At 58.8% G+C, this 14,493-nt stretch overlaps 1 protein-coding gene and 1 long non-coding RNA gene across 2 annotated transcripts in view; both read left to right on the plus strand.

Annotated features, from left to right (window-relative positions):
* The window catches only part of KIAA0319L (KIAA0319 like), a 29,684-nt gene extending 25,290 nt beyond the window's left edge, over positions 1-4,394 (plus strand). The window contains exons 19-21 of the mRNA XM_064398690.1: positions 282-372; positions 728-819; positions 2,733-4,394. Of these exons, the coding sequence (XP_064254760.1) occupies positions 282-372; positions 728-819; positions 2,733-2,920 (371 nt within the window). The 3' untranslated portion in view covers positions 2,921-4,394. The remainder of the gene's footprint in view (positions 1-281; positions 373-727; positions 820-2,732) is intronic.
* A 7,939-nt stretch (positions 4,395-12,333) lies between these two features.
* Positions 12,334-14,231, plus strand: LOC135285742 (uncharacterized). Its single transcript, XR_010350457.1, has 5 exons — positions 12,334-12,575; positions 12,838-12,892; positions 13,142-13,201; positions 13,480-13,560; positions 14,016-14,231. It is a non-coding gene; the product is annotated as an uncharacterized LOC135285742 (long non-coding RNA).
* Positions 14,232-14,493: the final 262 nt, after the last annotated feature.

A 14,493-nucleotide genomic window follows, 5' to 3' on the forward strand; every position in this document is an offset into this window, starting at 1 on the left:
TTCTGGGTGTATAAATCACAGCTCTCTTCTGTCATCTCTGTCCTGCCACAGGAGAGCAAATTTTATAAACCAGCACACAGTGAACACTGCCCAGTAAATCCACACACTGCATCTTGAGCTACCCAAGGGGATCTGGTGGTGCTGCCAGTGGGAAATGCCAGCCTCTAATTCTGCAAAGAGGCAGGCCTTGCCTTTTCTTTCCCAAAAACAGTCCCCTAAAATGTGCACTGTCAGTTGTACGAGGTGCCAAGACGTGTTTATCTCTGGGGTTTTGCTTGCAGAGTGGAGTGTGCTGTATGTGATCATTGCATCCTTTGTCATCGTGGTGGCCTTTGGGATCTTGTCGTGGATGGTGATCTGCTGCTGCAAGAGGTGGGACTGAGACCCAACCCCTGCTGTACCCAGCTTTCACAGCCAAGTGTCCCCAGTAGGAGGTTAAAGATTCAAACCCATTGTCCCAGCAGGTCATCTGCTGAGCCTTGGGATGCTGGGTTTCCTCACTCAGGTGTTTCAAGTTAAATGTTGAAGTTCCAGAACTCTGGGTTATGTTAAGAAGCAAAATTTGGATTAACCTATAAATGTGCATCTGAGTAACATTTTAATGTTTCACTTCGTAATGTGAACATAATCCTAAACAGCAAGTGCTTTAGCTTTGAAGATCAGAGTTGTTTTTCTTCTGGCTCTTTTGGAAATGGACTGTTTCTTAATTCCTTTTTCCCCCCTTTAGACGGAAAGGAAAATCCAAAAGAAAAAGCAAATACAAGATTTTGGATGCAACGGATCAAGAAAGCTTGGAGTTAAAACCAAATCCCAAAGCAGGTAAAACATGAGAGGGAAGAGCTCAGCACTTCCAGAGTGCTGACTGAGGACTCTTCCTCAGTGGACTTAAAATAACAGTGAAACAAACGTGATGTAGGGACTGACAGAGGGGTCTCAGAAGGTCTGAGAGCTTGTCTCAGATCTGTATATGGGATATTTAATGAAGTCATCTAACTTTTAGGTTTGTAAATTGGGGCTGAAACTCTCCTGGTCCTGATGTCTCAACTTGGTACCTCAGAAGTAGGAAGTGGGTGCATTAAGCTGTGCAGAGCAGTCCAACTCAAGAAGCCCAAAATTGGGTGTTGACTGTAACTTCTCCTGCTCTGAAGTTTTCCCCTGGGTTCTGGTAGTTCCCTTCTTGCCAATATACAATTCTTTGGTCATTCTCTACAGCAAAGCAGGAATTCAGTGGCACTAAACGTTACACTAAACTGATCAACACCTGAGATCAGCCTCAAAATACTTGTGTACTGGAGAGATTGAGGTTTATTTCTGCTCTGCTACTCACCCACCACAAACAACTGGTTCATAATCTTATTTATTCTAACTCCTGTGTGCATCAGGCTGTGAAAATTTCAAATTTTAGCTCATCCTCTAGTTTTCCAGTAAGAAGGTGCATTTCAGAGGGATCCATGAGCTTCTCAGTCCTCCATGTGGCTACAGGTCCATTGGCCCATTCCAGAAAGGCAGGATTTGTCTTCAGTGTTCTTAGCCAGCATTTTCCTGCCCTCACTGCTGTCCTGAGAGTGCTTGTCAGTGCTTTGCAAAGATCAGGGAGTTATTTCAGGCTGGAGTGTTTTTATCTGATACATGAACCAAGCCATGGCCACCTGCTGACTGACCAGGAAAAGAGGGAAGTGTTGGGAAGGATGTGCCAAGTTCAGCCCTGCTGAATGCCAGGGAGCTCTGCAGCTGCTGAGTGTGTGTTTCATACCAGAGTGTGTCCTGGCTTTGTTTAGAGGAGGGGATGTGTTAACTGTGCATGGAAAAGAGTCCCTGATCCTTGTTTGCTAGCAGAAAATGACTGCTCATCCTGTATTATCCCATTTAATGGTGTTCCAGCAAAGTGAGCAGTGCCCAAGAGCAGCATGGAGGGCATTGCAGTGACAGACTGATCAGCTGTTCCTCTGAGGACCAGGATACCCTTGCAGGAAACCCGGGTGTGTTTCCCTCCCTCAGCACCCAGTTCTGCTTTAATCTGGCCATCTGTCACCTCAGAGCCCACTGTGCAATCAATGTGCTAAATGTGCCTCAGCATTTGCTCTCTGGTAACTAAACTCATCTTGCTGCTTCTGGGGCTGGCTGCTGACTGAAGTCTTTTTCCCTGCTAGATATGTCCAGGGAGCTTTCTGCTAACAGAGGAAATGTTGCATTTCTCCATTAAGGAAAAGCTAAATTTGAATATTTCCTCTGCTGACAATATCAGTAAATGTCTCTTGTCCTTGTGCATTACTCTAAATTCATCCTGCTAATTTATCTCTCTTCCCTTGCAGGCAGGAGTAGCAGAGAGGAGATAGGGAGAGGGTAGGGAGATGGCAGAGATCTTCCCTCACACACCTGCATATTCTCTTACTCCAGTTGTGAGCCCTCCAAGCATTTTCCAGGCAATGCCCCGAGCAAGGTCAGGGAGACAGAGCTCCCACGTGTACCCACAGCCCCTTCTGGTCACATCACTGCCTTCCTGTCTGCTTGTTGTGCTTTGTGCTGTCTTGGAGTGTTGTTGTGCCCTCTGACATGCCAGAGTGTCTGAGACAGGATCGCTTTGGCTTCAGCATCACAGGGAATAAGAGACACAGAGGAAAGTCAGATTCTGCAGCCTCTTAGACGTGATCAGAAAAGGAGAGGGGATGGAGCAGGTGAGGTGCTCACTGGTGTTAAAAGCATTTCTAACCTGGGAATGTTTCCCCTTCAAGGTGGCAGACAGAAAGCCCAAGTCCTCAACACGAGCCTGATGCACTCGGAGTCCGAGCTGGACAGTGATGAAGCCATCTTCACATGGCCTGACCGGGAAAAAGGGAAACTGCTGCGCAGCCAGAACGGCTCCTTGCGCAACGGACAGCTGAGCCTCAAAGCCAAGAGCCAGAGGGAGGAAATCCTATAGCTCCCCTTGGGCAGCCTTGGCTGGAGCTCAGCAGGGAAGGCCCATCCCGTCCCTGTCCTACCAGGGCCGTTGGAGGCCTCTTTGATTAGGACAACGCTGCTAACTCGTTTCACAGAAAATAACTTCGGTTTTGTGGGTTTCTTTTCATTCAGTTAAAACTGGTTGTACTTGAATTTGAACTTCAAGGGAAATCAAAGGGAGGAGAAGGCAGCTGTGAACCCCAGGAGAAGAGTCAGAAAAGGATGGAGCTGGCATCTGGAGAGGGCAGGACAGAACCACTTGGAGCAACTGTGAATGTGCAGGACCCTCCTAAGCCACCTCAGACTGCAGTGGAGGGAGCACCTGTGGACTTGCAGCTCACTTGCCTTGAGAAGGAAAGTCAAGTCCTTGAGCTGTGCTCTGAGCTCCCTTCAGGCTCCCGTAGCCTACTTGTGCTGTCCAACAACTTTCTTCTCCTTTACTCCCACCTTCCCTAATGGTTTGAGCACTATTTTCATGTAGACTTGTCCTTTCATGTGCACTTGGCTGCTGTTGGGGTGTAGAGGATGGGGAATGTAAACACTCTGGCAGTTTGCAGGTAGGAGAGGGGTTTGTGTCAGGCTGCTCTCATGGGCAGTGCTGGGACTTGGTGCCTGTTCATGTGTGAAAAGCTCACCTGTGGTTACTGCCCAGGCTGGGAGACCCCCTCCTGCAGCAAAGTCCTGCTTGGTACCAGAGCTGGGGGCACACACGCCACCTCTGGTACCTGTGTCTGGCTTCATTCCAAAGCTGTGACATGTTCTGTGGCCCCAGCACCTTCTGTTGGTCACCAGGCCGTCCATGAGGCTGGATGTTAACCATATCTCAGTTATGGAACACTGTACTGTGGGTTTTTTTTGTTTGGATTTTTTTTCCCCCTTAAAATTTGCACATCCCAGGCGATGGGGATTGGTCTGTGCAGTCCCCAGCTGGCTGCTCCCTCAGGCTGGCAGCTCACTGGCCTTGTGGCTGCAGAGCCCTGTGTGCTCCTGTCGCAGTGTCAAGAGCACACGTGGTGTCCTTTGGTGGTGGAAAAGGGAACTCTGGGTACCCAGGGGTGGTGGGCAGTGCCAGCAGCACGTGGCACAGCGTGTCACTGTCCCTGCTGCCTGAGCCCAAGGGCAGCCAGGGGGTCCTTTCCCATTCCCACTCCCTTATCTCACTGCTGCTGTCGTGAGTTGCACCCTGTCCTCGGGCAGAGCTCAGCCTCGTGCTGGCATGAAGGATGCCACTGCTTCTCTGGGGATGGGTGGGCAGTTCATTGCCTTTCTTTGTGTTTAATTTAAAAACTGGAAACTGGTTTCATTGGCTTTTTTTTTTCTTCTTATTGAGCTATGAAAGCCAAAAGGCTTTAAGTTCCTCAGTTGTATTTATATTGCTGCACTACTGATTTGTGTTGAGCTAGATGAAGATTAAACACTATTGAACGTGAGGGGATGTTCCCTCACTGAATGTAGTCGTGGCTGCTGCTGAGTTTATTTTTTGGGCAATCAGCTGTTCCTCAGGCCCAGCACTGGAGCCTGCAGCTCTCCCAGTGCTGAGGCCACAGCAGCTGCTGGTGTCACAGCACGGGCCACCCTCTGCCTGAGCTGTCTGGCACATGTCACAGCTGGGGCTTGGCTCAGCCTTCCCCTTCCTGGGGGCTCCTGCGCCCGCCCTCCCCAGGGCTCCTTCCCTGCAACCCACCCAGGACCACACACGGGGAGGGGATGGGCCCTGGGATGCTCCTCAGAGGGCACAGCCCAGTGCTGGCTGTCCCATGGCCACACACTTAACTCCTGGGTGACACCACCCTCTGCGCGTGCCTTCATTTGGATGTCAGTGAGCAAACTGAGAGTTTGGAGCTGCAGGGATTGACCAGGTGTGGCCCTGAGGCTGCACCTGGGAGCACTTTGTGCTGGGAGAGGGGAGCTGTTGGGCTCTGCCTGCTTCTGGTCTTTGGGGATTGTGCTTTTTGAGCCCCTCTCTCCTGCCCATCCCAGGGAGGGCTCCCAGCAGCAGGTGGGGGCTCAGCCACTGGGCATTGCTGCAGGGGTCAGTGCCCAGGGTGGGCTTTCCAGTGAGCCCTGCTTGTAACAGGAGAGGGAATTACAATCCCTGCAGCTGTTACCTCCAACACCTTTGTTCAGCTGTGGTTGTTTCCTTCACCCCTGTGTTTCACTGTGGGGTCACAGCCCTTCAGGTGGGGGTGCTGCACCCCAACCCAAGTTTGGGCTTTGGGGAGTGGCTCGTAGTCACTTGCCACCTCTGAGTGCAGGTTTGTGACAGCACAGCACAAGCTCACACTAGATTCCTGGCTCCCATTAGTATTCCCTGGCTGTGCAGCCTCTTCCCCCTCCACGTGTTAACCCTCAGTGCCACCAAGCCTTCAGGAATGGGGACAGGCTCTGCACCCCAGCTTTGGGGGCACGGGGACGTGTGGGGCTGACAGAGGTGAGGAGGTTCCCAGGCTGAAGGTGGGAACTTCTGGCCAAAGGGAGAAGCAGGGTGTCTGCTGTCGTGCCCCAGGAGCACAGCCCTCCCCAGGTGTGTGCACAGAGCCTTCCTGGGGGTTTGGAATCCCTTTCCCTGCTCTCCTCCTGTCCCAGTGTCACTAATTTTGCTGCTGGTTTGTTACCCGAGCGCCGTGAGCATGACCTTGCTCAGGAAGGTTTCTGCATTGCTATGCTTTATGATTTCACAATTAGACACTGGCTACAAGTTGCCCACGTGTGGAAGTTAAAGGCTGAGACATCTGTCAGATGAACCAGCACCTTCACTCAGTTTTGTTTCCTTCAACATACTCAAGTCCTGGTGAAGATGTTTGAGGCAAATTCTACTTTTGAAATAGTTTGCTCTTAAATCTTTTCCACATCCTGCTGCGTAGCTGGGCGTGCCCAACCTGTCTGCACTTTGGTTAATGATGTTTGGTGATTCCAGTGTTACTTGGGTCAAGACTAAAATTATGTTTTTTTAACAAAATGGTTCTTGCAAATGGAAAGATGTTTCACTTCGTGGGACAGTTCTCACCTAAGACTTGATTTCACAAGAAAGCAAAACAGCATCTGCCCCACACCTGCATAGCAGCACCCCCTCATGCAGCAGGGGAACATTTATTAGTTAGTGGAGCCCTTGAGGGACATGGCTGTGGCTCTTGCTGGGGCTGGCTGTGTAGGGAGCACACTTTAGCACCATGGCCACCAGGAGGGACCGACGGCACCGGACACAGATTTTTCAGAGAGGGGAGGAGATTCACCTTCAGAGTTGCCCTTCTGTTCGTGGTTCACGTGGTCCATGGGGTGGGCTGGAGCCTCTGAGTTCACTTCCCTCAATGTCACCTGAGGACAGGACAGAGGGAGCCGGGTCTGCTGAGCTCCCCAGCTTCGGGCTCCGCTTGGTGGGTGGGGAGAACTGCAGCAGCCCCGGGGCAGCGCCAGCAGAGGGGAATGGGGTTTCTCACAGCCCTGAGGGCAAAGAGCTGCTCCTGCCTCCAGCAGTTTTTGGTCTGTGTCACATCCCCGGGGGGGATCAGGGCCTGGGCTGGAGCCTCAGTGCAGCCCCAGGCTCGCAATCTGTGAAATGGGTTTTATTGCTGGAATTTCGCAGCTCAGGAAACGGAGGCAGCTGTGACGGTGGCCACGGCAGCAGCTCGAGGGCTCTGCCCAGCACGGCTGTCCCGGTGTTTGGTGGCTCGGCAGCCCGGGGAAGCCCCGCAGTCCCTCGGGTGCCGGATTTGGCCGCAGGCACCGCGGCCAAGGCCGGGCGGGGAGGTCGGGGTTGCACCGCTTGTGCCTCCCTAAGCAGCACCCGTGGCTACGAAGAGTTAAAAAAACCCCAAAGGCTCTTTCCGGAGCCAGAGGAGCCCGGTTTTTCCTCTCTTTTTACTCATCCTGCTGCATGTGCTGTCCTTGCTCCGACCGTGTGGATTTGGCGCTGCTCCCCAGCGCCTTCCTGTCATTAGGATTCCCTGGATTGCTGCTGCTTTCCTTCTTCCAGCCGGGCTCTCCCTGACGGGAGCTCCCGCACCTCGCCGGGTCTCCCGTACCCACGGGGGGACACAGTTAGAGGAACGATGTGCTCCGTAAATTATCCTGTGCCGAGGTGTGGGCACGCTGCAGGGAGCTGGTGGCTCCCTGGGAGCTGGGGACACACTGTGGCACCGCTGGCACCCTGCAGAAGTGCCAGAGATGCCACAATGTGTCACCTCCACCCCCGGCCGCAGGAGATGCCCCCGGGGCTGTTCCAGAGCCGGGCAAGAGCGTTGAGAGAGGCCGGGATTTGCGGGGGCTCAGCTGGGGGACCGACCCTGTGTCGGTCATGTCCCAGGGGTCGCCGGTCGCCACCAGCAGCCCTCACGTCCCTCCTGAGCGGGCACAGACCCAGCGCCACTCCCCGGCTCGCTGCTGGCCCGCTGGGGGTTCTTACAGCATTTTGGGGCGGCGTGGCTCGGAGGGGAGCTGCAGAGCATCCCCGCTCCTGCCTCCCTTCTCCCGCTGAGGCAGAGCCCCGAGGGGCAGCGGGGGCGATGCGGGTGCTGCCCGCGGGCACCGCCACCCTCCGTGCATCCCTCCGTCCGCCCGTCGGTCCAGGCGGGGCCCCGTGCGCCGGGTGAGTCCGTCTTTCCATTGTTCAAACAATCTCTTTTCCACACGCGGTGCCAAAGGCTCCCCGCTCGCTCCCGCACGCGCCAGTATATTTAGCTGCCTCCAAGCCTCTACCTTTCCTTATATAGGAGAGGCCAAACGAATTTCTCACTCTCATTATTAATAGCCTGAGAGGAGCTCTTAGGAGGCTGCCAAAAATAGCAGGCAAACAGAGCGCACCCGGGGTGGGGAGGGTGCCGTGGCAGGCAGGGAGCGCCGGGACCGCCGCGGGAGGGATGCCACGCTGCTGGTCCCGGCTTTTCCCTTTGGGAGCCACGCTGAGGTGTCTCCCAGCGTCCTGCCCCGGGCAGGGGGTGCCCCTTGCCCTGCCAGCTCTCCGCAGGTAGGACAGGCGGGGCTCCGGGTGGGCAGAGCAGCCCTGTACCCCCGGACTTGGCGGCTGGGGATGCTGGAACAACCGCCCCGTGGGTGTTGGGGACACCCCAGGCGGGCGGCCTGGGGCAACCCAGGGATCCCCATCCCCACGGGGTGCCCTGGCCATGGGAATCTCGTGCGGCTGAGGTGGTGACAGGTTTTACCCTTCTGTGCACTCCGCGAGCTCCGTTTTGCCCTCGAGCTGCCCTGGGCTGCTGCTGGGCCCAGTGGTGTGTGTCGGCTCCTCCACGACACGGCTCTGGGCACGGCCGGGCACCCGGGGGACGTGGGGCAGGTGGCAGGGCTGGCCGGCTGTCTGCGTGCTGCTGGCAGCCCTGGCTCTGTCTGTCCGGGAGGGAGAGGGTTTCTCAGCAGAGATCGCCCAGAATCGGGCACATGTGCCGGGACACCGAGACCAGGATGGGGAGAGGCAGGAGGGAGCTTTGGGGTGCCCAGCGAGCGGGGGGTCTTCAACTGCTCCCGTAGATGTTGCATCCCCGGCAGGGTCTGCCTTAAATCCCTCCCTCCTCCCTCCCTCCCTGGCGAGGAACTTCTCCCGCTGAACTGGAGGATGCTGCAAGCTCCTGCGGACGAGCCGGAGGAGTCCTGTGGCAAAGTCAAGGCGAGCAGGGAAGCAGCGTGCTCGTGCCGGGTGTCACCGCAGCTCGCTGCCGCCAGCCCGGCGTGCTGCGGCCGGTGTCACCTCCAGGACCGTGAGTGGCCTTGCGGGCGGGAGGTGCGGGGTGTGCGGGGGGCAGCGGGGCTTTCCCCGCCGCCAAGGTTTAACCTTCAGCGAGCCCGGCCGGTGCTGAGCCCGCCGGGGCCGGGGATGCTCCTGCTGCGGGGCGCCGGCAGCGGCTCGGCGTGGGCGGGGAGGGGACACCTGGGGAGGGGGACACCGCAGCCCCCCCGACTGGGGCCAGCCCGGGTCAGGCGGGGGGTGGCAGAAAGTCTCTGTGTGGCTGGGGGGACAATGGGGCCCGCGGCAGGTCCCGGCTGCAGAGGGTCCTGCGAGGTGAAAGCTCGGGCTCTGCGGGCAGCAGCCGGCCCTTCTGCCTGCGGGTGTCCCCCTGCACCGGGGCCGGTCACCCCCTCCCCAGGGAGCTCCTTCTGCCAGCAAAGCGGGGACACCCCGCGCCTGTGGGATAGGGTGAGAAACCCAACTTCTGGGCACCTCGGCATCGCGTTTTGGGCTCGCACGGAGGGAAATGCTGGCCACCACAGCCGGGTGCAGCAGATCATGCACCCACCGCCCCGACACGGGCGGAGGGACGGCAGGACGGGAGCCGGGGTGCTCCCCCAGGCACCCCGAGCCAGCACTCCCCTTGCACCCACCTCCCTCCTGCTTGCCGGGCCTCTTGGTGTTTTATAGGACACTCAGCAGCTGCTGCAGTGGGTTTGCCGGGGATGGATGAGCCGGGGGAAGCCGGCTGGGGGGGCAGCGCTGGATGGGAAAACTTGGAAAGGCCCCTGCGGGGCAGCGGCTGCAGAGCTCGGCCAGGGACGCGGCGCTGGCGGAGCCGGGGGAAAAAAAGACTCTTCCTTTTATAGCCAAGCTGGGGTTGTTGGGTGCCTGCGGACGCGTGGGTGCCACTCCGGCCGGCCCCGGCAGCCCCCCGGCTCCTTCGCCTCCCCCTGCAAAGCCGTCTGGTGCCCGCAAACCACCCTGCCCCGGCACGGAGCCGCTCTCGGGGCAGCTGGAGAACACCGGGGGCTGCCCCGCCGGGGACTCACGGCCGGTCTGCCAGCATGGAGAATCCGTGGAAGAGGGGCTGCCCCAGGCCACAGCTCCCTGGTGGGTTTTGGCTCGGGGTCTACAGCTGCAAAATGCAGCGCTGGGGCTGGGGGGGCTCAGGGATGCCGTCGGTGGTGGGGGGCACACCCAGGGCTGCAGAGGGGGTGGTGGTGATGACAGGGAATGTCTGGGCACAGAGAGGGCAGTGGGGAAGAGCCGGTCTGTGGAAGGGGCAGGGGCAAGGAGGGGTGGTGGGAACAGGCAGGGGGGGCTCAGGCTGGAGCAGGGAACACGAGGTGCCCTGGATGCAGCGAGCATCCCGTGGAGCTGGGTGCAGCCCTCCAAGGTCACTGGGAGAGCCCTGCCGAGGGCTGTGGGAACAGTGCCATGGGCTGGGGCTGCGTGGGCCACTTGGGCTGGGGTGTCTCTAACAGCCAGCACTGGGAGGCTGCCCAAGGTCAGCCGAGGTGACTGGAGATGAACTCGGCTGCGATGTGAGAGCCCTGGCTTAGCAGTTTCAGGGTGAGTTCAACCCTGAGTTTTTGGTCCTGGCAGTCCCTGGGAGCCCGGCACTGCTGCACCAAATGCTCAGGGCAGCATGGCACTGCCCTGCAGGGCCGGCAGAGCCCCAGGGGTGCAGTGGGTGCATCTCTGCAGCCTGGGGCTCAGGACAGCCACTCTCTCTGATTTGGGCTGGGACAGGGGAGCTGCTCCTGCCAGACATGCTGTGCCTCACTGCTCCTGCTGGGCTGGGACCTTGTCTTGGCTGCTGGGAGCCGTGTCTGGGATCCTCAGGGCGGGATCCCTGGGCACCAGCCATGGGGGAGCTCCTGGGCTGCTGCCAGAGCATCCTCTGTATCATGCTGTGCCCCACAGCAATGGCTGGTGTCTCGGGGGTGGCACTGAGCAGTGACTCTGCTTCCTGTGGCTGCTGTGAGCTGGGCTGGTGACGTGAGGCTGTACTTGGCACCCAGGGGCTCCTTGCAGGGAGCTGCGGTGTGTGTGGCCACGGCTCCCAGTGCTGAGTCACGGCCATGCCGTGTCCAGCCAGCCCCTCCTGCCCACAGTCAGACCCCCACGCACCCCTCGCTCCCCTGTCCTGAGAGGGGGCAGCCCTGGGAACCCAGGAACACTCCCTGTACCTGCCATTGTCCCATCCCAACTGCAGGTTTGGGGCTGGGAAGGTCACTGAAGTCAGGGTGTGTCCCCTCTGTCACCCTGCTGTCGCCAAACTGTGCTGGGCAGGGGAAGCCCCCACAGCTCCCTTACACTGTCAAGCCTCTGAGCTCTCAGCTGAATCCCTCCTGCCACGGGCAAAGGCACCTCCAGCCTTCCCAGTGCAGAGCTGCTGGGTGGGGAGGGGGTGAGAGGGGCCCAGAGTCCTGTGTCCTCCTCCTGGCCCCACAAACGAGATGGGCAGGGGTGTGGGGTGTAGGAGGTGGGTGCCCCCCTACACTGGCTTCATGTGCACCAGCCTGAACCACTGCTTTGGCACATGGATAGATATGGGGATGTGGAGTCTGGGGGTGGTGGGAAATGCAGGGGGCAGGGGAATGAGTTGGTGCATCCTGACCCAGCACAACAGCAGCAGCAGCAGGGGGAACCCCTGCCAAGCGAAGAGCTAGAGCCAAAGAGGATTCCCCTTTGGAAGTGGTTCCAAGCACAAGCCCCCACCTCTGCCACCCATCTGTGCTGGAGTGTGGGCTCACAGCACACGGCCCTTGGCTGTGCCCCCTTCTCCTCGCAGGTGCAGCTCCACAGGTGCCCCCTCAGACCAAACCACTGAGCCTGGAGTATCCCATCAGCCTCAAAGGGCTGCCAAAACCCCCAAAACAGCAGCCTGAACACTCTCCAGCCACCCAGGGGCTCTGGGTCTGAGGCACACATGGGTTGGCCATGGCTCCAAACACAAGGAGCTGCAGGGTGGCTGCAGGCACAGGGGCCATCTGGGCAGTGCCTCCGCCTGGGCTGCACTGGAGAGAGGCCCTGAGGGAGGGCAGGAGGGGCTCCCCACAGCCCCTGCCCAGTCTCGGGTTTCCCCATGGCCACTGGCTCCTTGCAGGATCTCACTGGGGCTGGAGGACACGGCCGGCAGGGTGACAGCCCCGTGCCCTGCGCCCCCAGCCCCGCGGCGCCCGCCTCTCCCTCCCATCCCTACATACTTCTTCATATGCCCATATGGAGCCGGCCGGTGCTATGGAATGTTAAGAAGTATGTATTTTTGGGCTGGGACCCCCACAGCAGGAGCCCCCATCACCAGCAGCGGCCAGACGGCACCTCCGGAGAGACGATGCGTCCCCTGGGGCTGGTAAAAAGGAACCAGATCAACTTGCAACTGGATTTGGTCCCCTTCAACCAGCTGCAGCGGCACATGAGCTACGGCACCCGCTGGCCCGGACCGCTGCCACCGTGCTGCCCCGAGCTGGGAAGGGCTGAGGAGCAACTGAGGGGGGACAGACGGGGGGTGCAGAGAGGGGCTTTGGCTGGTTTTGAGACTGCCCGGTGGGGAGGAGACAGGCAGAGCGCTTCAGCTCTGCTCTCCACAGTTTCATGGGTCCCAAACCTGCTGGGGAAATGCCCCGTGAAGCCACAGGAGCCCTGGCCCAGGCCTGAGCAGCCCCAGCCCGGCGCGGCCTTCCCCCTCAGCTGCCGCGGCCTTCGGGCCGAAAGGGCTCCCTGAGGGGCCAGCCCCGGCTGGGACCGCGGGGACGGGAGAGCCCCAGCACCGCTCTAGCAGAGGCAGCCACATCAAGAGTTAAACAGAAAGTGAAACTGAATGACCGGCTTCAGAAAATTCTGGAATACCTGGTGATCCACCCCTCCCTATATCCGGCCGTTTCCTTTCCTTCCTCCGAGCACAGCCGACACAACAGAGGCTGGTGGCGAGGGGTGCCGCGGTCCCACGGTGCGTGTTGGGGGACAGCAGCCTTTCTGTGGGGGGGACAGCAATGGGGGGCTGCTCACCTCACCAGGCCACCACCACGCAGAGCAGCCACCGAGCCCTGGGCCGGGCAGGAGCTTGGGGGGAATGGGGGGGTCTCTGTTTTTAAGGGGCAGGGGTGGCCAGCGGGGTGGGAGAGGGTGGCTGGGGGAGATCGTGCCGGGCAGCAAAGCCCCGCTGACCCCACCTGCTGCCCACAGAAAAAATTTTGTTCTTGCTTCCCAAGGGACTGGGATTAGAGCAGACTCATCGCAGCTCTTACTCCCAACCAGCCACCATGGGTGAGTTGCATGGCTCGTGGGGTGGGGGCTGTGGGTGCTGATGTAGGACAGATCTGGGGGGGCACAGGGACCCTGGGGTTCACCCCTTCTCCCCTCTCCTCCCCGGGGTCTGCAGGGCTGAAGGAGGGCGGTGCTGGGGGAGCTGCTGCTGCCAGAGGGAACCTGCCCTGCCTGGCACAGGGCACGGGGCTTCAGCCTGGAGGAGCTTCAGTGCCCACACTCCTGCCCGTGTGTCACTTTTCTTCTTAGGTTTAAAATGCTTATGCATTGGCCTAATCGTGGGACTTATCATTGGAGCTGCATTCATAGGTGAGCGTCAGGCACGGCATGAGCAGTGCTCAGCTTTGCTGGTTGTGCTGCTGAGAGGGAAGGGGCAGCTCTGGCCTGGAATTCTGCCTGCCCCCGCTGCTGCAGACCTGCACACTGTTCCTCTCCTGCCACCCTTGGGTGTCCCTGGCCCTGCACCCCCAGCCCTCGCTCCCTGCTCTGGTGCCTGGGTGCTTTTGGGGAGGCCGGTTCTGGTGCTGGTGCCAGGGGCACATGTGGGTCACAGCAAGGACCCTAACGCTGTTCTGTCCTCCCTGCAGCCGTGGCAAGTGGTGCACCAGTGGCCATAGCTGCAGCAGGGGTTAGCAAGACCAAGGCTGCTGCCTTCATTTTGACAGTCGGTGAGTGGGGAGGGCAGGGGAGGTGGGCTGTGCTGGCAGGGAACATGGGGTTGGACCCTGCGCTTGCTCTGAGCCATAGCAGTTCTTTAATTCCACACTGCTTCAAATCTCATCAAACTGTGGGAAAGGGAAAACCCCCTGTGTGGTGGGAAAAGTCAGGACCTGGTGGGGTAGGAGTCAGGGCTGAGGGCAGCAGGGGCTGTGCAGGCAGGTGACTTCTCTTTGGCAAGGACTCCTGTGTCCACTGGCAGCAGTGGTCAGAGGTAGAAATGGAGTGAAGAAAGGGGCTGGGTGTGCTCAGGGAGCAGAGCTCACTGCAGGCCAACTCTCTGACACAGACTGGGGAGACCCTTGCCTCTCTGGCCCAGGAGAAGTCCTTGGCTGTCCCTGCCTCATGCCTGTCCCTCTGCTGGCTGCTTTGATGCTCCTGGAACATCACACTTCTGTCTTTGCAGGGGCAGTATAAATGGCCTGACTCTGCCCTTCGAGCAGAAACTGCATGCTGGCACAGAAACAGCTCCCTATGTTCAGTGCAAGGGAGCAAAAGCAAGATTCCTTCCTTCCAAGCACACGGATTGAAATGGCCGGCGCTGGAAAGTCCAATCCCTCCCACAGCTTCTGCTTTAAATGATTTGGCATTAAGCAATAAATAAGCAATAAATGAACAGTGACAGAGTGTCTGTGTGGTGGTGCTTGGTGTGTGTCATGGCTCAGGTTCCTGCCCCACAGCTGGGCATTTGCCGTGCTCCAGGAAGGGATTGCCCAGGCAGAGTTTCCAGCCTTGCTCCCTGTGCCCCTGCCCAGCCAGGGGCTGGCTCCCACTGCAGCCTGACAGTGCTGGCAGTCCCTGGGAGCCCGGCAGCGACATGTGGGGTTCGGGGTTCCAGCAGGGTGGCAGGGGAATGAACTGGTGCATCCTGACCCAGCACAGCA

Source organism: Passer domesticus, chromosome 24, assembly GCF_036417665.1.
Source record: "Passer domesticus isolate bPasDom1 chromosome 24, bPasDom1.hap1, whole genome shotgun sequence".
Taxonomy (NCBI): Eukaryota; Metazoa; Chordata; class Aves; order Passeriformes; family Passeridae; genus Passer; species Passer domesticus.